The sequence below is a fragment of the Plectropomus leopardus genome, chromosome 14 (assembly GCF_008729295.1).
Source record: "Plectropomus leopardus isolate mb chromosome 14, YSFRI_Pleo_2.0, whole genome shotgun sequence".
Lineage (NCBI taxonomy): Eukaryota > Metazoa > Chordata > Actinopteri > Perciformes > Serranidae > Plectropomus > Plectropomus leopardus.
Genome location: NC_056476.1, coordinates 20,720,872 through 20,742,839, shown reverse-complemented (window position 1 = coordinate 20,742,839; position 21,968 = coordinate 20,720,872). Strand labels below are relative to the sequence as shown.

General features: G+C 40.3%; 1 protein-coding gene across 4 annotated transcripts in view; it reads left to right on the top strand.

The window, feature by feature from the left end:
* LOC121953391 (palmitoyltransferase ZDHHC14-like) overlaps window positions 1-21,968 on the top strand; it is a 66,183-nt gene that overhangs the window by 42,942 nt on the left and 1,273 nt on the right. For 2 of the 4 annotated variants that reach the window (XM_042500457.1, XM_042500456.1), the window contains exons 5-10: window positions 449-586; window positions 2,107-2,155; window positions 5,210-5,312; window positions 6,850-6,959; window positions 9,290-9,395; window positions 21,333-21,355. In XM_042500457.1, the coding sequence (XP_042356391.1) occupies window positions 449-586; window positions 2,107-2,155; window positions 5,210-5,312; window positions 6,850-6,959; window positions 9,290-9,395; window positions 21,333-21,355 (529 nt within the window). The remainder of the gene's footprint in view (window positions 1-448; window positions 587-2,106; window positions 2,156-5,209; window positions 5,313-6,849; window positions 6,960-9,289; window positions 9,396-21,332; window positions 21,356-21,968) is intronic. The other 2 variants (XM_042500455.1, XM_042500454.1) reach the window with 1 other exon arrangement.

The following is a 21,968-nucleotide window of genomic DNA, read 5'->3' as shown; positions in this document are numbered from 1 at the left end:
TTTTATTTGCTGGTTTATATAAATAGCCAGTTTGTGCTATGTGAAAAATTTGTATATTTTTTTATGCAAGACCCAGAGGGACACTTCCCCTTTCCCCTAATTTCCCACCGCTCCGAACTCATGCATTAACATGCATTGAAGTGACCTGGTTATTTTCATTAAATGTCTCAAAATTGTAAAACCTTTTTTCACTTATTTGGCATTATTGAGAAAACATACACATTATCTGGAGAAACCAGATTTTTAAGCCATGTGTACATAGCTGCGTTTCTCTCGGGGTTTTTACAAGATCACATGTGCATGACAAAGACTTTTGACGGGAGAGATGTCACTGTAGCAGCAGTGCAGCGGGATAAAAGGAAAACATTGTAGGTGTGAGTCCTTGTATAAAAAAAACCCAAAACCCTGTGTTTACTTTTCCTCCATCTGTCTCTCTCTGTCAATGCAGAACGTTTTGACCACCACTGTCCCTGGGTGGGGAACTGCGTGGGAAGAAGGAACTACCGGTTCTTCTACATGTTCATCCTCTCCCTCTCCTTCCTCACCATCTTCATCTTCGCCTTCGTCATCACACACATCATTTTACGTAAGTAGCTGAGGGGCGGGGGGAAAGGACATGTGCTCAGGGATGGTGCAGACACAAGCGCAGACACACACACACACGCACACACATACACACACACACACACACACACACACTTTGGCTGTGTTCTTAGTGTGTTTCGAGCCAGCAGGTTGTAAGTGGGCGTCGTGAAGAGCTGCAGCGTTCTGGCTTGTTACCATTTTTCCAGCTGGGAGCAGGCAGCGGACTGTAGGCCCCCCATTAGAGTATGTGTGTATGTATGGTGTGTGTGCGTGAGTGTGTGTAAATGAAGGCCAGTGGATCAATTTTTCACTGGGAAAGATATATTGGCTAAGATTAGCCGCCGGGAAATTATATTGCTGAAGCTTACAGTAGGCATACAGCATGGTAGTGGTAAAGCCTGCTTGTCAGTGCATAAAACATGTTTTTGCATTCTCTCAACAAGTTTTGCACAGATGCAATTTTAAAGGAAAAGTGCAACCCTAATGTCAAAAAAGTTGTGACACCAAATATACACTTATGCTTAATTTTATATCTGCAACACGCTGTTAACTGATGACACTTATTGGAATTTAAAAAGTAAAATTCTTCCCCATTCTTGCTTGATATACAATTACATTTGCTCAACAGTCGGGGGTCTCAATTGTTGTATTTTGTACTTCATAAGGTGCCACACATTTACAGTGGGAGACAAGTCTGGGCTGTAGGCAGACCAGTCTCGTACATGCATTCTTTTACTATGAAGCCACACTGTTCGAACACGTGCAGAATATAGCTTGGCATTGTCTTGTTGGAATAATAAGGAACATCCCTGAAAAAGGCATCATCTGGATTGGCAGCATATGTTGCTCCAAAACTGTATGTACCTGCCAGCATTCATGGTGCCTTTACAGATGTGCAAGTTAAGCATGCCACAGGCTCTAACACGACCCATACTGTACTGATGCTGGCTCTCATTTTGTTTCTCCCGTCCAGACTTTTTTGGAGCATTTTGAAGGCATCAAATTCAGAATTAGTGCATATTTTACAAAAGGCTATAAAGTGTATTAGTTTGAAAAGTGTATATCTTGTCTTTGTGCTGTATTAAACTGGATGCATGTCAGAACACTTGCAAATCATTGTATTCTGTTTATATTTACATTTTACACAACAGCCCAACTTTTTTGGAATTGGGGTTTTGGGCTGAATTGAGCCACAGAGATATTTCACAGCCACAGAAAACTGGCCCTATATAATTTTTGCTCTTTCCTCTGTCTTATGTTCCCTTCATATATGGAAGTTAAATTGGGGTGCTAATTTCAGTGGACACACTCTGTCAAGCTCAGTCTGTATTGTTGACACTAAAACTTTAACAGAGAAAGGGTCTGCAGCAAGTTAATGGCTCCAGTGTGTGTAGTAGTACCTAGTATCTGATAGTTTGCCACAGTGGGTGTTGTTTAATGCTGATATGTACCACTGTGTGAGATGATGTGTATGTAATTATAAACTCGATTGCATTGTTTCTGTTGTGTCTCTGTTCACAGGCTCCCATCGAAGCGGGTTTCTCAACGCCCTTAAAGATAGTCCTGCCAGATATCCTTTCACTGAAAATAGGCCTTTTGGCACTGACTGTGGGTATATGTCTGTTAAGTGTGATTGATTTTTGCTGCTGTCAGTCCATGATTCTCCATGACTAGACTAACTGCCCAGCAACAGCATCATTCAGGTCATCCTGTAGGTCAGAATTCATTTGCATAACATGACTTTTCAAAGCATTCCCATCAGTTACAGTACTTGCGTAACTGCTGTACGTCTGATTAGTCCTGTTCCATCAGGGTAATACAGCACGCAAGGCAGCTCCTCACTCTGTCTCTGTCGATTGATTCAGTTGCTGTTTGATTCCATCTGGCTCTAGCTTGCCCCCACTCCCTCTACAGAGATGTCGTGTGTAAGTGAGATTTGATATAAGTGTGGGTATGTCCGTCTGTGTGATTGATGCCAAGTGTGTGTGAGATGTCTTAAGCTGCAGCTGTTACAAATACCCAGTAAGTCAGCTTATTGTCTCAGGACAGCATCAGTGTTCATCATATTGAATGACATAAATCCAAGCAAGTAAAAAAAAAAATATTAATTTGCAGTTAAGTTTGGATTAAGTTTTTTTGCTGTAAATCTAGGCAGTTAAGGTTGTAAGCAGTCTCCTAATGTCAGAATTAAAATGTATTGTCACCTCACAATAGGGGTGTGCCATATATTGTGTCCACAATAATACCAGTGTAATATGTAATATAAAAAAAGTTTCATATCGGGATAAAAGCAACATTTTTGTGTAGGGGTGGGCGATTAATCCAATATACTCGATGTATCACTACTTGTGATACATCACGAACATCGAGTATAAATTGTCTTGTTTTTTTAGCAACTGGCAAGTGACTTTGTGTTATTGCAGTAGCTACTTTATTTGTAACTGTACTACTGTAGTTCAGTTAATAATTTTGTATTTTAATAGTTTACAGTAGCTTAAAGGAGATTTCAGAATATTGACATATATATTATGAATAGCGATATGAATACGATATAGCATAAAAATATTGTGATATTATTTTAAAGCCATATCGCCCAGCTCTAATTGGATGTAATGATGTCATACCATTACGCAGAGCAACAAGCATGGCTGAAAGTGCAATTGCTGCCGGCTTTACCGTCATTCATTGTTATGAGTGCATGTCAGTTCAAACTGGAGCAAGACCATTAATCCGTTCCATCACTGAAAACACCACTAATCCAGCCTCCACTTTGAAAAAGACGGTAAAACTAGCTCCTGTGTTGTTTTTCAGTTTGTGTATATAGACTCCTTCCAACTTTACATTCTAAATGGATGTAAGTGTAGTTTTTTTGTTGAAGTGTTTGTTATTGTAGTAGCTGACAAGTAAACTATAAAAAAATGTTTATAGGTTACTTGGTAGCTGCCAGGAAGTAGACTAGGACCAAAGCTGTTGCTCTAGTAACAGAATAGCATCGCAGCTGTTTATAGTAGGCACTTCAGTAAGAGCGTGTAAAGTGACTACTGACTAAAAAACTTCTGTGGAATGTGAGAGGCAGTTTCACATTAATCAGTCAATTTGTCAGAAATACATAGATAAATAAATAAAACATCTAAATGCATAAAAAATTAAATGAAAAGTAAAGTAAAAGTTAAAGTATTTAACAATAAATTGAATGAATGATCATTTAAAAAATAACTGCCTGAAACTGTATTTCAGAAAAAATTTGAATTTTAGTTGCATGAATAATGAGTCAAACCTGATAATAAAGAACACATTGCCAAAGATCAAACTATGAAATGACTGTACACCACCTCGCAGTGTCACTCAGACAATATCAGATCATTATGATGTGTAGCTTCAAAATAAAACCCTCTAAGATGTTATAAACAAGCTGTGTTCCCTCTTAAATTCAGATTAGTTTACAAGAATGATCCCACTGGTATCATCTAGTAGGGTTAAATCAGTTGTTTAAGAGAAAATATGAAAATATTGAGATAAACATTGCATCGCGGGATAGCCAAAAAATATTATTTATGTATTATATATTTAAGCTATATCGCCCAGCCTTACTCCCCAACACTCTATTTTTGAGTACAGAGGGCGATTAACTTCACCTTCAAACTAATACATTTTGATTCTTAATGACCAAAATCTGCTGAAGATGAAAAAGTGTTTTTTCACTGTATTTTAGATTTTTTTCTGATTTTAAATAACACAAGAATGTGATCCAGAATCCTAAAACTAAATAATAAGCAAATGTAGAGATCAGAATTGATGGAATCTAAATGATACTTAACACTGTGTCTAAGCCACAAATCAAGTGGCGAGCTTGGAGCTATGACACTCTCTCTCTCTGCCCTTTTCTCTATGGTCGAGTGAGATAACTGTTTCTCTGGCAGAGAAATGTGTGCCAAGCCAAGCTGATAACGGCCCGTGTCCTACAGGACTTTAATAAAGGGGAATTGCAGTCGATAGTATCGTAGCAGTCCTTTGTGCGAGGTGAATGATGACACGTTTTGTCCTTGCTAAGGAGGAAGAGAGAAAAAGAAGAGGGAGATTAGGAGAAAGAAAGGGGGAGACTCGGGGTATTTAACTGATTTTTACAGTACAGTTTAATAGACTGGCTCATGGTTTTCGAGTTTGTAATATTATACTGACCAACTAATATGCCCACGTGACCTTATCTGTACTAAATAGTGAATTTTAAGGAGTTTTTGTAGGTCTTTTTTAGTGAATAAGATATTCTTTTAGGGACTGTATCTTAGGATGTAGGATGCTACTGTTTTTAATACAGGCAGAAAGCTTCATTTTGAATAGTGTCTGTGTGTTCGTGCTTTATGTAGAGCAGAGAAAATGAGCAGCGTCCTGCAGTCCCAGCCAAGTGAACTGGTAACTAGGAACTATTGGCAAGAGAAGGACAGCCCTGAGGCTGTAGGTCAATATGCTAGCTGTTAGAACTTGAACTATATTGTGTCCATGCTGGCTCCATATGGGTCCATCATGTGTGTGTGTGTGTGTCTTTTCCTGTATGTGCTTTTACCGTTTTTATTTAATCCATTCTTTCATTAAGTTAAACAGTTTTCCCTTGACTTAATTGTGTCACTGTGCTGGAAGTGGTGGTGTGTTTCTTCTCCGTCTGGTCCATAGTGGGCCTCTCAGGATTCCATACCTACCTGATAAGCTCCAACCAGACCACCAATGAAGATGTGAGTATAAAATAGACATCATTGTGCTTCATACACTGCTCCTTAAAATATGAACTACAAAATAATGAGACACCCTCAGTAAAGCAGGAAGCATTGCTATAAGTATGTTAAATTTACAGTTTGGTACAATTTACTTTTCCTGTGAGGATCTGAAAAACCATCAGTGTTTGTTAGTTGCAGTTGTTGGTAGGAGTGTAATTGCATAACTTTTCTTAACACATATTGTGTAATATAAGCAAAAAAGGTTTTCCTTACTGATTAACATTTTTGTTGGAATTCAGGAAAAATAGTTATGTTTTTCACAGGTTTTTCACAGGTATAGATACAAGGCTTTTAATCTAAGCATTTTTTTTTTAAATTTGGAATTTCTTGTGTTTATATTATTCTTCACTTTACAAACAGTGCTCTGGAACATCACTCAGCTACTTTTTTTTGTTCACGTGAAGACATAAAATATTTGCAATTTGCATAATCCAGTTGAACTTCATATACACTTTTTTAAGCACTTGATTCAGTCATTAGTAAAGCATTTGTCATGTAACAGAGCCAATAAAAACAAATGGAATGGTCATAGTTATTATATTCCAGGTTTCCCACAAATTATTTGTGGGAAATAGATTTTCTATTTTTGGAGCTGGACTTTTCATTTGGAGTGCTATTCGAACTTATAAACCATTCAGTCATTTATGGCACCTCATTGTCAGACCATAGAGGGCACTCTGGGCACAGATGGAGTAGTTGAATGTCAGTTGCAGTAAAAGTGAAACATAACTGTTAATTCTGCGATGTTCAAATGCTCCTTTCTTCTACCGATCTGATTTGAAAAGCTCATGGAGAGTTTCGCCTGCGCTGCCTTTACGGACCCGCAAAACACAACAAATTTAGAGAGGCGACACAAAAAAATGTTAAAGTTTGTTGCTGTCGTTATGCCGTCACCACCCACCACCCCCTCCACACCCCACTCCCCCATTCCCCAATAGTCAGCTACCGCCACACATACACTAATTCTGTCAGAAACACAGATATTGACCTTAAACATGTAATTAGTTCACAACTTGAAATACATGCATACATACATTGAGATAAATGCTTGAAACATTCCACGTTAGAAGTTGCTGGTAGCTGCTCTCGCTAGCCTTTTAGCATCACAGTGAATTAAGTAATTTTTTTCTCAGTCTATCTAATAACTAGTAAATGTATGTAAATTTGCCAACATAGGGAGAGCGGTTTCACAACCTTCAAAACGAGACACAACTTCATGCTTTACAGATGTGCTTTGCTACTTAACCAAATAGCACTGCTGCTAAAGACAGAACACACAGTGGCCAGTCAACTCTGTTAGTTAAAGCGTGGCAATAGTGTGGAAAAACCGAGGGCAGTAAATGCCAAGGTCACAGGTTCAGTCCCTGTACCAGCCATAAACATTTTTAGCCCTAGACTAGACACAATACACAAACATAATCTTTCTGTTAGACAGTCTTGATTATTTTTCCAGTGACACTGGAGATATTTATCAGTGCTTTGTGGTCTCTTCCAGATTAAAGGTTCGTGGTCTTCTAAAAGAGGGAAAGACAACTATAACCCCTACAGCCATGGCAATATATTCACCAACTGCTGTGCAGCCCTGTGTGGACCCCTACCACCGAGGTATGTGTGAATGTGTTTTCATGAGGTGATTTATGCATTCCCACATGCCCATATGATGACATATAACCCCTATCATTCACTACTCTTAAGAAAACCCATTTAGTAATTGTTCACCTTCACTGCTATAGGTCACAGCACCTGTTACCCCCCCCTCCCCGTTGTAATTTAGCGTTTTGTCCAAAGGCTAAAATAGAGCTGTTAGTCAAGACTCCTTTTGATGTGAGGAGCTGCTTTGAAACGAGCCTGCCGGAAGCCTTTTCTCTATACATAGCTACCAAGATACTGCACAAGTGGAAAGGATTTCAAGCCCATTTTAACCAAATCCAAGATCAAAGTTGGCTTGATATATCAGATTTCACACTTTTTCTGTTCATGTGATTTAACAAAAATACAGGCCAACTGTCATAGCTACTTTCTCATGTCCATGTGACTGTAAATGTCAGTACACATTGCACATTCCCTCCCAGCTTCTTTCAGTTTAGCATTTTGCCCAACAATTCTCAGTACTCATCTGTGAAAGTGTGCTTTTTGATTTCTGCGGCCGAAACTGACCCTTTTTTTTTCATCATGCTGTGAAATGCAATCATGCTTACCCACTGGGCAGAGATACCCACTATCTGCTCTTATCTTTACTGGCCACCATACCCACTTTTTAGACATAGCACTTACAAGGACTTTGTCAAGACGTCACAAACATCTCTTAGCCTTTGGAATTTGCAGCCTGTAACTTTGGGCATGCTTTGCACTCATTTAAGCGTACAAACAGAAAGTTAGAAACATACAGTCTGTAGTAAGGCTGCAGACTTGTTGGGCACAATCTGGCACCACAATGAGTCACTGATACCTGCTTTGTGATTTGCTCCAGTAGGTACCAGACATATACAAACTGGGGACCTATTAGCACCAAGTTTTGTTCCCCAACTCGAGCTATCACATCACAAAATATGATGTAAGACGTTCAAAGCTTCATTTGAAAACCTCAATATAGGCTTTGAATGTGGAAAAAAAATGTAATAGGTATAGCCCAAATACATCTATCAGGCCACAGATTGTCACAAAGTGTAAGAAGAGAAATGATGGAGGTTTTAGGCAACACTATATCAGTGTAACTGTCTGTACTGTGCTGTGGCCATCATAAGCCATAAGTCACCAATAATGATTCCAGTGGGTGGCAAAGGAAAGTCCTCAGTGCACAGGTGGCTGCCATCTGGGCATGTGTTTTTGTGTGTGTATGTGTCTGTTATGTGTGTTTGTGGCCAGCCACAGGCACTACACAGCTGGGTCCACTAGCAAGAAAGGAATGTTTCACCTCAGCCTCAGACTATGCAAGCAACGCTGCCTTTCTCGCACACACACACACGCACACACACAGACAAAAGCCCCTTGCATTGCATTTCCTGCTGAGACATTGACTCATATTTTCGAATGCATCATCCTACATGTTTTTATGCTCATTTCCTCTTAACAGCATTTGCAGACCTTCCAGTATTTATTACTGGCAACACTAGCCGCTGCTGTAGGTTCCTGGAGTTTGTCTCAGTGATTCTAGCAAACCATTTGTACCTGAATGTAGCGCAGTCCCACTGGAACACACTTTCACACTGTTAACTCTCTGCTAAATGATTACCCTGCTCTCATGGTTTAACACCTTAACTGTCTGTGTGTGTTTGTGTGTTTGTGTGTTTGTGTGTTTGTGTGTGTGTGTGTGTGTGTGTGTGTGTGTGTGTGTGTGTGTGTGTGGTAAAGACTCTTCTGTGTCAGATGAGCCTTTATCTGGCTGACAAATAGCCATTATCACATACATCTGGCCCATGACCACACGTGTGCATATGCATACCAGGAGTCTAGCAGGTCATAGTGTAACCAGCTGTGTCAGAGCTCTGCAGCATTAACGATGGATAAGAAACTACGATTTTCTCTGTGCTCCACTGCAGAACCCCTGTAACTTATTACCTAGTTGTGATTTTACATGTCTGTGTGTAAGTGTGAGAGTGGAAGATATTCAGACACCAATTTTAAGGCTGGTGCACAGTAATACATCACACAATCACTTACAGGCTATTGTCTGTTTTGCAGTGAGGTACTGTCAACACAAGGTCATGTGCACTCTGCTAATCCCTGCTTCCTAAAAGTAAACCTGGCTGTTGATACAGTATTAGCACACTGTTGCAATCAGTAAGAGTGTCTGGTTATTTCATTTGACCTGTGCTTTAAAGCTTTCAGTGTCCTACTGTATTTAATCTGTTACTGTGTAATACTATCTGGTTTGTAATATTTGTGAATGAATGCCCACAGACAATGCTTTTCTCTCTTTGTTTCTCTCTGACAAGTCTCATTGACAGACGGGGCTTTATCCAATCAGACACGCCACAGCTGGCACCACCAACCAATGGCATCACTATGTATGGCGCCACCCAGTCTCAGCAGAGCCACATGGTAAGACCTGACTGTCATTTCCTAAAAATAATACTATCACATTAATTGCTTTGTAGGAGTAAAAACGCGGTTTGATTCGTCACGAGCGATCTGGATTTTCATAGCTGATTAGTGTGTTGGAGACTTGGGGCTATTCCTTATGCTTCCTAGTACAAAGATTTTCTCCAGGGGACGAAATTTTTAGAATTATGATGTTTTCTAAGATTTTTTCCGCAAAGTTAAGATTAGATCCTGGCAAAGATAAAAGTTATTCACAAAGCACCGTAGCCCTTTAGAGAGCTCCTTTAAGTCAGTAAGACTTTCAAAATGGTTCAAACAAGATGCTTAAAATGCTTGAATTTTAAGGGGGAAAAATCAAGTACCTTGTAAATAACTGCTTTTATAACAAAGTGCCTAAAAATTCATTGAAATTAAACACCCAAATAACGCTGTTTCATATTTTGACCAAAGTTTTGTTCAAGTTGTTATATTTAAATGGCTCAAAATCAGAAATAGCGCAGCTATTTCTTTTATTAAAATTCTGATGCGCCACCGTCTTGCACTACTCCACGATTGTAGTGCTCTCTCTTAAGGCAAAACTTAATGTGACTTCACTCAGTGAGCCAGTTTTTTTACAGTGATTTCTCTCTTCAACACTGCGCTGATGTTATAGCTCTGCTAAGAAGAATATGAAAGTATAACTTTTTTTTCAGCTGGCATAATTTCCTTGTGCTGCATTCATTTTGTTCTATGACATCCAAGGTTTTGTTGAGGATTTTATTTTATTTGCTGTGAGTGAAGTCATTACAAATGAAAAAATATTGCTTGAAAAAGTACTCGAAAATCCCTGAATTTCATTTTGAAATGTCTGAATAAAATCTGTTTCAAGAGGCTTAAGAGTTTCCTAAGCAGAGGAGAAAGTAGCAGAAAGACAAAGTGGCTGATAGAGAAAATATTCTTAAAACGGTGAATGACGGTGAGTAAATAAAATGCCACAGATAAGTTCATGCAGGAATAATGTTTGTTTAGTCTCATTAGAGATGCGCACACATTTCTCACCCAGCGATGTAAAGCCAGAAATGAAAGTGATAAAAATGGGGTGTCCAGTAGGTCACCTGGTAGAGTAGGCGCCCCATGTACAAAGGCTCATCCCCTCCTTTCGCACTAATTGCTGTCCTATCAAATAAAGGCAAAAAACTAAAAACTAATCCTAAAAAAAAGTGATCAAAATACCAGGATATTTGGCAACTGGAAAAATGTAACAGTGCAGCAGTAATGACTTGGGTCTGTCTTAATCTTCTATCAGCAGAGTGATCATACAATTACACTGTTTTCACAGTCTCATAGTGGGACACAGTTCATTTGATTTTGACTGGATGTCCATACTTTGCAGGCTCACACAATTACGTCTTTTAAAACAATTTGTCATACCTAGCGACATGGTTAACCACACCACCTTACTATGATAAGTTTCTGTCCCTTTCTTAACAGAGTTGCTCTGAGGATTTTACTAAATTACTCCTAAGATAAGACTCTGTTCAAGATTTTTTAAGGCAAAGTTAGGAGCTCTCTATGAGTATTTTCTGAATGTTTGTGAACACGGTTCCAGGAGGACTTTATGGATGAGTTTAAGGATTAAAATGGGCATTGATTAGGGGGACAGGATACTTTTATATCTATCCTCTGTTCACAAAAGCTTACTGGCATTGCCTCACAAATGAAATTTTAAAGGTATAATACTGAAAATTTCAGACCTTGTAAATTCCTGGTGGTACTAACTTCTGGCTCTTGTACTTTGTCGGGGATGTTACAATTATCATGCGCTACCGGGACGTATGACTCTGCAGTAGTCAGAGGTATTTATCAGCTTCTGCTCCAGTCAGCAGTGATAATAATACAACACACTGGGGGACACGATAATTTTCCAGAGCGCTTGCGATGATGCGCCGCCACAAAATACCACTTGTTTCTGTCCAAGCAGTGCTGGAACATCATTCAAAATTATTTGAAAGAGAGACTGAATAAGTAACAGATAAAAATCACTTTATCACTTTCCTTGTGTGTTCATGATGCCAAATGTGACACACCAATAGAAAACAAAACAAAAAGGCACATATGTGTACTGCAGAGCCATGTCCACTGAGCTACTGGGAATGAGAACATAATCTACTGCACATTTCTAGTGGGTTTACAGTGTTTAAAAACCCTGCATGTACGCACTAATTTTGGTAGGAAAAGGGTATTTGTTAGAATTACAATAGAACAAAAGATGCATCTGTTTATAGTGTAGCCAAACAAACTCATGTTGTTTTATGAAAGAAATCTGGTCAATAAACCTGTATGGGAATGGTGAACTCTTCCATCAGCAATGAAGAACACTGTATAGAGAGGTAATTACAGAAGGTAAATATTTTGAAATAAATACTACCAGAAAAAAAGCAAACCATAAGTACTAAAATAAAAAAGGGGGTTTAATTTCACAAAGAACAGAGGACTGTGATGTTAATAGACATTTTGAGAGTCATCTCAATTCACTGGCCCATAGTTCTTTGGCTGCAATACTTTTTGGCCCGGTGTCACTCAGGCCGTACTGTGACTCCTGCAGGGCCAGGCCTTTGTCAGCATGACTCACAGAGACAAAGCACCTTTCACAGCAGCCTGTCTGACAGAGTGGATCTCCAGCTGTTGTCTTATGTTCATTTGCCAGAGAATCAGCTCTCACAAATTTAGGCAGATGAACTTAGCCCCATGTCACTATGACGAATTCAACCGACGCTGTGGCTCATATTGTTTTGTTTCTGATTGTAATGGATAAACATTTGCTATTGGTGTAAGGTCTGACCTTGATAACATGGCCTAGGAAGAATGGGGTAAAGGCCAGATAAATGCAGACTACCTTAAACAACTGCTTCACCTGATTCTCAATGTACTGCAGAATCACAAACCAGCTGCACCTCGCTCTCTCTCGCTCGCTCCCTCTCTCTCTTGCTCTCTCTCTCTCTCTTTCTATATATCTCTCCATCCAGACCTGGGAAAGCAAACCCAGTTAGTCTTTCTCATCCCACCACATTGAAACTGATGAAATTGCTCTGGCTTGCAAAGAGGGAGTCAGTGATGTTTTCAATTTTGCATGTGTCGCTCCATGTCGTCTGTAAATTAGGTCAGCATTAACAAGGAAGGAGGCTGTGTGTGTGAGTGTATGAGTGTGTGTGCGTGCCTGCGTGCGTTCGTGCGTGCGTGTGCTGAGGTGGCATCGCACTCTGAGCTGTATTATTTAACTCTCCCTGATTTCAGTCACTCTCTTTTCTCCCAGACTGCCTATCACGATAATTACATTATCGTCTTATCGCCCTATTGCCTGTTGTGTTAAATGCACATTTGTTTACAAAAAAGAATGTCACCAACATTTTAGCCAACATGACACCAGATTAAAATGCAGGGTTTCCTCGACCATTGTATGACGTGGGTGCAGTGATTCTCCCTTTTTTTCTCTTCACCCCATGTCTGCAACAGTCCAAAGAAATCTAAAATTGCACCTCAAAGATGACATACCGTAGCTTACAGGTAACTTGCAGCTGCAGTGGAAGAGGTATAGTCTTAATAATCGTAAGCTTGCCAACCCCTGGCAACTAACCGAAGAGTCTGTCATTTACAGATTTATCTTCCAACAACTTCATCCGCAACTCTATAAATCCAACAGCAAACCACCTGGCTCCAAGGCTGGTCACCCCCCCGAGCCAACTAGAGCACACAGGCCAGATTATGAAGCTAACTGCGGTGTTTTTGGAGTTTCACTAAGCTTGTCTATTCAGGGCCGGAAAAACCTTCCGCATTGAACACCTGCAGACAGCTGTGATCACGCGGATGCGCATGCAGATATGCATGCATGCAGAACTGCATGCAGATGTGCATAGTGCAATTTAGGGGCTGGGAGGTGACTTAACCATCCTCCTACTGCCAAAGGTTGGAGGAAAATACTGCTGGGTCTAGAGTAAATGTCTGTCAAAATATCCAACTTAACCACAGTGCAGCTGCTGCAGTAGCAGAGATTGGAGCATGTGCAGTCTGCTTGCTATGCTGTATTCATGTCAAGTGGACCAAAGTAGACCCAGCTGGCCAGACGTGGCCAAACGTTTTTGGTGAACTTCGACAGAGGTTTAAGTTAACCAAAATTTAATGTCAGGACACCATCTGTTGCCAATGTCAATTTGACAAAGAATACTGGCGTTAGATGACTTTAATATTTTGTTTGTTTGATGCTGTGTTGTTAAGGGGGTTTCCCCCTGCTCCTTGTGTGTGAAGCGGATGGCTTACAAGAAAACGCCCTCTTCATTGTTCCTTCTAAGGCAGAAGCCTGTGGTTCAGACATTTGACTTCACAGGTTCTTCAGGTAGGCACCCCCCTGTCACTGGTGTTTCATCGATTGGCCCACGACACCTCAGAGGGGGGACCAGCATCCTGGAACCACTCCCTCAGTCCTTTTGGTCTGCTCACCGCTCTGCCCTCCCTCTCATTTGCCAGCATGGTTGCCCCACTGGTCACTCCTTTTCAACCAGAGCCTTAATGCTGTCTCTGCCCACCTGATGATTTCTGTGACCAACTTTTTGTGGACAGGCCCAGTAACTCCAAGAACTCCTAATACTCTCCAGAGTGTGCCCTGGGAGGCCCGTGCAACCGACTTCGACTGGAAGGTTTCAGGCTTTCTTCCCCCTCTGCTGGCTGTGAAGGGTGAGGGACTGGTATTTTCCTCAGCTTACGCTCATGTGCCCCCTGAATCCTTTCCTCCCAGGGTACCGTCAGCGATTTCTTCTGGAAATCTGAGTTACTTTCCAGGTCATCTGTCATTTCCCAATCAACTGCTGTCGCAAGAACCCCTGTGTCCCCAGGTTTCTTTCCTTTCTTCTCCCCTGGCTTGAGGGAGCTGATGAAGCGAGGACCTTTGGATTGCAGCTTGATGTTCTTTTGTTTCCTCGCCTTTTCCAATCCATCGGCCAGCTGGGCCAGCACCTGAGCATGCAGCCATCTGAACCTCCCCTCTGACAGGCTTGTTTGGCATGACGACAGGATGTGCTCCAGGTTAGCTGGTCTCCCGCAACTTGATTCGATGTCTCTTCATGTGCCAAATGTCCTTCAATCCCAGAGAGCCTCGCACGCTGCCCCACCGGGTCCAGCTGCCTTGTTGCCTCATGGCCACCACCCTGATCTCCTTCTGCACCATGCCCCGCCGTTCCTTTATCTCTGCCTTCCTCCAACTTGCTCTAGGGATGCAACCCAGGCCTAGCCTCCCCGTGGTCACCGTTCCCATGATGTCAGCGTGTTGCAGCCGCTCCTCAGCCTCTCTCAGTGCACGAGAGGCTTTCCACTTGTGTCCTGTCCAGATGCTGATCTCTGCCTGTTGGATACTTCATCCAAACTGTCCTGCAGCATCATAGCCAGCCGGACTTTTGCTGTCTTGTACTCCTCTACAACTGATGTCAACTGCAGCTGCAGCTTACTCCCTGAACTGTACAAGCCTATTGAGCAAAAGCTTTTAGAGACAGACAGCCACCTTCTCAGAAAGTTGTTAATTTTCCTTTTCAGGGCTTACGTTATTATAATATTGAATTATCATTTTATTAGTAACATAAGGTGATACCAAAATGACAAGAATATTGTTGCTTCAAATTATTTCTGTGTCAATATATGGGCCAACAAAAGTAGTGACAGGTCTAACTGTATGTATGATTAAGGGTTACCTCTTCTTGCTGATAAATCAAGTCTTGCAGTAATCCCAAGAAAAACAATGAGCAGGCATCGTGGAGCGATAATACATAATGCATCGGACCATTTTGTACAAACAAACTATCTCATAAAGTGAAAGTGCACCACAGTCAGTAAACAGATATCTCCTGTAAAGTTAAACTGTCTCTGACTGTCTTGGAAGAGAATACGGGTGTTGTGAAGAGGACATTGTACTGACCTCACTGACCAGTTTGCCTGAATAGAAGCAACAAGTCTACTGTTGTTCAGTTCAGCCGTTAACCTCACATACAAGATTTAAGGCCTATTCACACACACAGCTACTGAATGTCTTTCATTGGCGCCCTCCCTGTGCGCCACAGTTGTCTCATTGTTCTCATCCTTACTCAACCTCATCCTGTCAGTTCTCACTGAGACGCTGAACATGACTGTCATCTGTCTTCAGGTCCTAAATGTGTGGACTACTTATAATGGGCTGAGAGCCATAGGAACATTCCCTTACATTAGCACATTCAGAAATAACTGCTGTCTGTTTTCTGCTGATGATTAGCAGCTAGAGTTGTCCTATTGTGCCGGCTGCTGGCTATTTATCAGCACGCTGATACAGAGTCAGCTATTTACTTAGTGTCCATTTGTTAACATGCCACACTGTTAACACATCAGCAGTGACTATTTGTGAGTACCCACCCTGACGCCTACTGATGCAACTCACTTCATTGTCCTTTGCTTGCCGTAAACATCCAGTGCAGGCTAGACCACTCATTTAAGGTCCACGTTGTACTGTGACATCAAGTAGGTTTTCGAGAGGCAGCTGACGGCTCGTTTTAGTGAAATCGTTCAAACCACTATGAGTTAAAGTCTCCTTTCACTTTTGTCTGTTTACTACAAAGGTGTGTGGGTGGGTACTATTTGGGGAGAGTGTGTGAATGTACATGAAGTGTGTGTAAGCGAGAGATAGAGGTGACACAGAGACAGCAGAGAAGCAAATTATAAAAGAGAAATGTATTGTACTTCATTCATATCTTTTACAATTTTAGCTTTTTAATGTAAAGTAAAACTGACTGTGTGGAAAACACAGTAAAGACAAAGATAGTCCTCATTAAAAGACTGTGAATCAGACATGTCACAAATAAGTTGTGCATGGATAAACATTTATGGAACCCGATTTGCATGGGTATGGTAATCACCTGGGGATCTTTTGTAATTTGTTGTAATTGCGTCTGAAATCTGTCAAGTAAAAAAAAATCCACAGCAAATTACCTACCATCTTTTGTAAAACACATACAGTAAATAGTGTGATAAAATTAGTCCCATACGGCATTTTGTTTATGATCTGTTCGTCTGTCCCTCCAGTTCTTGTGAATGCAATATCTCAGAAACATTGTGAGGGAAGTTCTTAAAATTTTACACAAACATCCACTTTGAGTCAAGTACAAACTGATTAAACTTTGTTGGTCAAAGGTCAAGGTTGCTGTGACCGTGCGTCTTTCTCACTCTCATTAACCCCAACTTCTCAAGAACACCTTGAGGGAATTTTTTCAAATTTGGCACAAACAACTACTTGGACTCAAGAATGAACTGATAAGAATTTGGTGGTTAAAAGTAAAGGTCAGTGTGACCTAACAAAACATGTTTTTGGCCATTTTATATGCAAAAGGTCATCTTATATGTTACTTTTTTTTAAAAAAATTAGCAAAAACACTTTTCTGGCCATTATTGAATGTTATAATTCTGGAAGAGAAGGGGAGACATTTGGTTAGATATTGAATTAGTAACACGAATACGTGAATAACATGAACTGATCGTATAGATCATCTGTGCTGCCGGTGGAGGATGTGTGTGAAGAATCCTTGTTTTAGTAGACATGGATGTAAAATTTAACTGCAATGGGAGTGGTTTGCAGAGGCATAGAACCAGAAAGCGCTAATTCCAGTTTGTTTTCTCTGTGCCTCTTTTCTGTCTCTTTTCTGTTTAAGAATTATGGAAGCTGCTTTGGCAATTCTAAAAAGTTTTTACAGCATTTTGGGTCATCTTGCTACACAGCGTGGAGACCCATTCACAGAAAGAGATGAGGATATGGATGACATGTTTGTGGAACCCACATTTAAAAACAAAATAAAATAAAATAATGAGGAACTGTTCACTACTGCTAGTAGTGCTGTGTATTTCTTTGTTGTGAAGAGTGAAATTACAAATGAGTGTGTGCATCAAATCTGGGGGCTAATGTCAGTAAATTAGAGTAAAATATAGACTTTGCTTGTCCCGTTCGAATGTGCCACACGGAATACAGATGTGCCGTAGGGGGGTAATTTCTAAATCACATGAGGTTGCCTGGTAATACTAGTCCTCTGCACGAAGGGCTTAACCCTTAAGATGGGAGAAAAGAGATACAGTCGATGTTATAGTGGCATTTTTACTAGAAATTTAGAAGAACTTAAAGGGTAACTTAAATATCCCTGAAAATCTGCTTCTCCATTGATTTGACTTGATGTATAGGTGTACTCCAGGACACAGTGCCAACACTTTGGCTGGTTGACATGCTTATTTAGCTGAGTTTTAGAAAGAATGGACTTTGTATAATCTAATCTCTGTTGTTGTTTTTGTTGTTGTTGTTGTTTTGCCTGTCAAAATAAGGCTGTTTTTATAGTACTGTGTTGGTTAATGCATTGAGGTTGCATTTGCATTTAAAAGCCCGTTTTTTTGTGGCATACTTTTGTCTGTAATGCGGCTTAAAATGACGGCCCGGTATGTGTAAGCCTTGTAAGCGGTTGCCATGGTAACAGTGTAACCTTGATAACATAAAATTTCCTTTGGGTATTTGACAGGGTCGTGATGGAGGGTGCAGTGTGATTGACAGCAGTCATCATAGCCTCCAGTTAAAGGGTTAGTTCTGGGGTTATTCCATTTTCCAATACTTTTTAAAATATTTTCCTGACAAAAACAAAAAAATAAGACATAAAAATTGAATCAATAGATCAAGCAGAAATAATACTTGTTCGTTGCAGCCTTACTTACAGATATGTTTCTGAGATTTTTACCTCCAACCCAGTACAATGAAGTTGAAACAGATTAGGATAATTGTTTTTGTTACATTTCAATGTTGTGGTCTTTTATTTACATTGCAAACCAGAAGGGATCTTGCAGTGCGCAGACCTCTGCCAAGGCCGAATGCCCTTTCTCGCAGTGTTAATGATGTATATCCGCCCTGTCATTTGGATCCACTCCAAATTTAATGGGTTGCTCTTTGGCTTATGCTACACACCTCCACCAAGTTTCATGAAAATCAGGCCAGTAGTTTTTCTGTAATCCTGCTGACTAATGAATAAACAAACCAAACACCTTGGTAGAATTAATAAAACCAGCAACACCTGCATGGGTAGATACCTCTGTGAGCCAGTGAGAAAAATGTGTCCTCTTTTAGTTTGACTGAACCTCTCATGGTTCACAATTTGCGTTGGCATTGTAAATATTCCTATTTTTGGCCTTGTCTTCCTTCCTTTCCTTCTTCCTCTGTCTAAGTCTTTTTCCTTTATGAGCTGTGAGCTATTTTTGTACAATACACACACACACAGACACACACACACACACACACACACACACACATACACACACACACATATACAGACACAGTGCAACAACATCAACCACCATTTCCTTGTTGATGAAGTGAGTGATGAGGGACTGACAACCACAGCCCTGTTTTCAGTTTCACCGCTCTTTTACTTCCTTCAGCTGGATGAGTAATGGTGTTACAGTCATTGAAAATGCCAAACTCTTTGTTCCCATAAGAGCTGGATACAATCAATATTCAGAGCATGACAGTTTATTAAAGATGAAATAATGAACTGAAAAGTGGCAGTTTCATTTTTTTTCTTGCTCAGGACAGTTCAACCAAATGTACCACCTTAGTGTCGGCAAAGTGGACAACTTATTACTATCAGCCACAGACAGTTGTGTGTTTTCAGGAATAACACAGATGGCTGGAATCTCCCAGCTTGTTGCTGGATTCAACCATCTCATCTCGATGCGTGTTAAAAGATGAAACATAGATGGTGTCAGCTAGAGGATTTTTTTTTTCACTTTATTTGAACAAGGTCATGTTCATCCTCCTCATGACCTTACAGTTATTGAGTTAAACTTAATTGTGGCTGGCTAGAAAATGACAGGATCCCCTCAGTAGTAGTGACATTTCTAAAAATCTAAATTAAAAGCAGAAACTGACTGGAAAATAAAGCTGCCCCAAGTATCATTATTGGGGCCCTGAAGCTTCAGTGATAATTACCAGTGAATATTTGAAGCTTCGACGATACGTGACGGGACCAGCTGAACTTGACTCTACTTTGGTAGGAGTTAGTGCCAGTGTGTGTGTGTGTGTGTGTGTGTGTGTGTGTGTGTGTGTGTGTGTGTGTGTGTGTGTGTGTGTGTGTGTGTGTGTGTGTGTGTGTGTGTGTGTGTGTGTGTGAGAGAGAGAAGAAGAGAAGTCAAAGGTGAACTATTGCATGTCGTGTTTATATAATTTATCAACAACTCCGAATGCTGCAGGTTGGGCTGCATCACTAGATGCATGCATTTCACTACAGCTGCCAGCGTCAGAAACGTTCTGCATCTTCATCTCACCTGTTCCTTTTTCTCGTCAGACAGCCAATTTAATTGCCTGAATCGAGGGTCGGTGACTGCAGGAGGACACTGGCCTCATTCGTGTACGACATTTGCCACCTCTTTCAAATTTCCTCTAGTTTACTGATGGAAAAAAACAACAACAAAGCATTCAAATACTGATTTGGACATCAATTACCATGGCAACGGTTTAAGCTTTGAAGCTTTTAAAGCATTCAGCTCTACTGGAAACCATCACTGCAACTAATCATTATTTTCATTGTCAATAAATTGTTTGGTCTGCAAAATGTGAGAAAACGCTCAAACAATATCATTTGCAATTTCCCAGAGCCCAGTTTGATGTCTTCAAATGACCTGTTTTGTCCAACAGAGCCTCCTAAACCTAAAGATATTTACATAAAAGAGAGAAGCGGCACAGCTGAGTAGCTGGAAGATGAAAATATTTTTCATTTTTGCCTTGAAAATGACGTGCAGGATTTATTAGAAAAATAGTCGCTACATTAATTTTCAGTGGATCTACTAAATTAATGGAAGAATCTTTTGAGCTGTGCAGGAAAATACTGCATTTTAGACCCATTACCATTTTGTATATTTTAAAGCTGCAACAATTAATCGATTGGTTTCCAACCATTAAATTAATCACCAACTAAATTGATATTCGATTCATCGGTGTGAGTAATCTTTTGAGAAAAAAGGGCAATTCTTTGATTCCAGCTTCTTAAATGTGAATATTTTATGGTTTCTTTTCTCCTCTATGACAGTAAACGGAATATGTTTGGGTTTTGGACAAAACCAAGCATTTGAAGTATTCATTTTGGGCTTTGGGGAAACACTGACATTTTTTGACATTTCTTTCATTTTTGACCAGGCAACTTTTTATCTAATCCATAAAACAATCAACAGAATAATTAATTGAAAAAAAGTTTTTAGTTGCAGCCCTATTTTATTTTTCTCTCAAAATTACTCTTTGCTACTATATTGATTAAATTTTGCAGTTGTGTTGACTTATGCACACAGTTCAGTTATTAAATCAAAGTAGAAGATGTAAATGTGTGATTTAATTTTGATGACAGAAAAAGCTCTCGTCTTTGTTGTTTTATCACTGCAGTGTGTGAAAAACAACCATAACTTGGCATGTGCTGCTTCACTCGCTGTTTGTTATCCAAGGTTAGTCTATCAGCAGTCTATGTACATACTGTTCCTTGTAGTTGTGTGTGTCTGCTGTGGGGGATGGACATTGCTGAGTCAGTCTGGCTGTGACTGTTTATAAAACAAGCCTGAAAGTAGAAAGAAAAGGAGAAAGCGCTCAATCTCTTCATTCCCCCTCTTCATTTTTCTATCCAACACGCCGCTAATGATGTCGCTCTGCTGGGCAAATATGGCTGTAAGCGAGGTTTCTGTGTCATTTCAGTCCAATAACCCTCGTTCAGATCCATCTTTTCAACCACCTGAAGTGAGGCCAAGCTTGTAAAGGTGATAAGTCGAGAGCAGTTGATACGTGCAGCTGATTAAAGGATTGATAATGCTTTGAATCACACCTCTTGTGCTGTCAAAGGTAGCTCAACTTCTGTTTAAATCACATCTGTAATCTGCTCTTTTTAGGTCAGTGAGATTGAGACAGAAAGGTGAGATGTCCGGGACAAGTGTTTGTGCATCAAAATCCTTGTCAGTCAGACTTTGGGAGTGGTGTGGGATGAAAGGAGGCATCAAAATGCTCATTTGTTTGTATGGCTTTTTAACTCCTGCACAACTTGCAAAACTTAATCTGCAACTGGTCTCTAATAAACATGATTGCTCTGTGGTGATAAAGGGCTAATAGGGTTAAGGCTAATCTCCCTGAAGCTAATGTGTGCTATTGATTACTCTCCGTGTCCTAACCCAGTTGCACTGCTCCACTTTTAGACGTGTGATTTCCACTCTAAAGCAAGGCAACGGAGATCAATAGGTTGTGAGGCAGTGACTTAATAGTCCTGTGTTTTCATCTCTGTCCACTGACCTCAGCTCTGTTTTTACTGGGGCGGATGCACAAGCTGGTGCGGGTTCTTTTTCGTGGGCTCTGCATCCTAACGGGGTACTAACATCCTTTTTCTCTTTCTCTCCCATATCCAATCACCTTCCCCCTTCTCTGTTGTCTTTCCACATATTCTTTTCCTTGATCCCATGTGTCATTTCTTCTTCCCTCCATCTAATTTTCAACACTGCCTCGCTGTTATTTGTTTTCTATTTCCGTCCTTCACC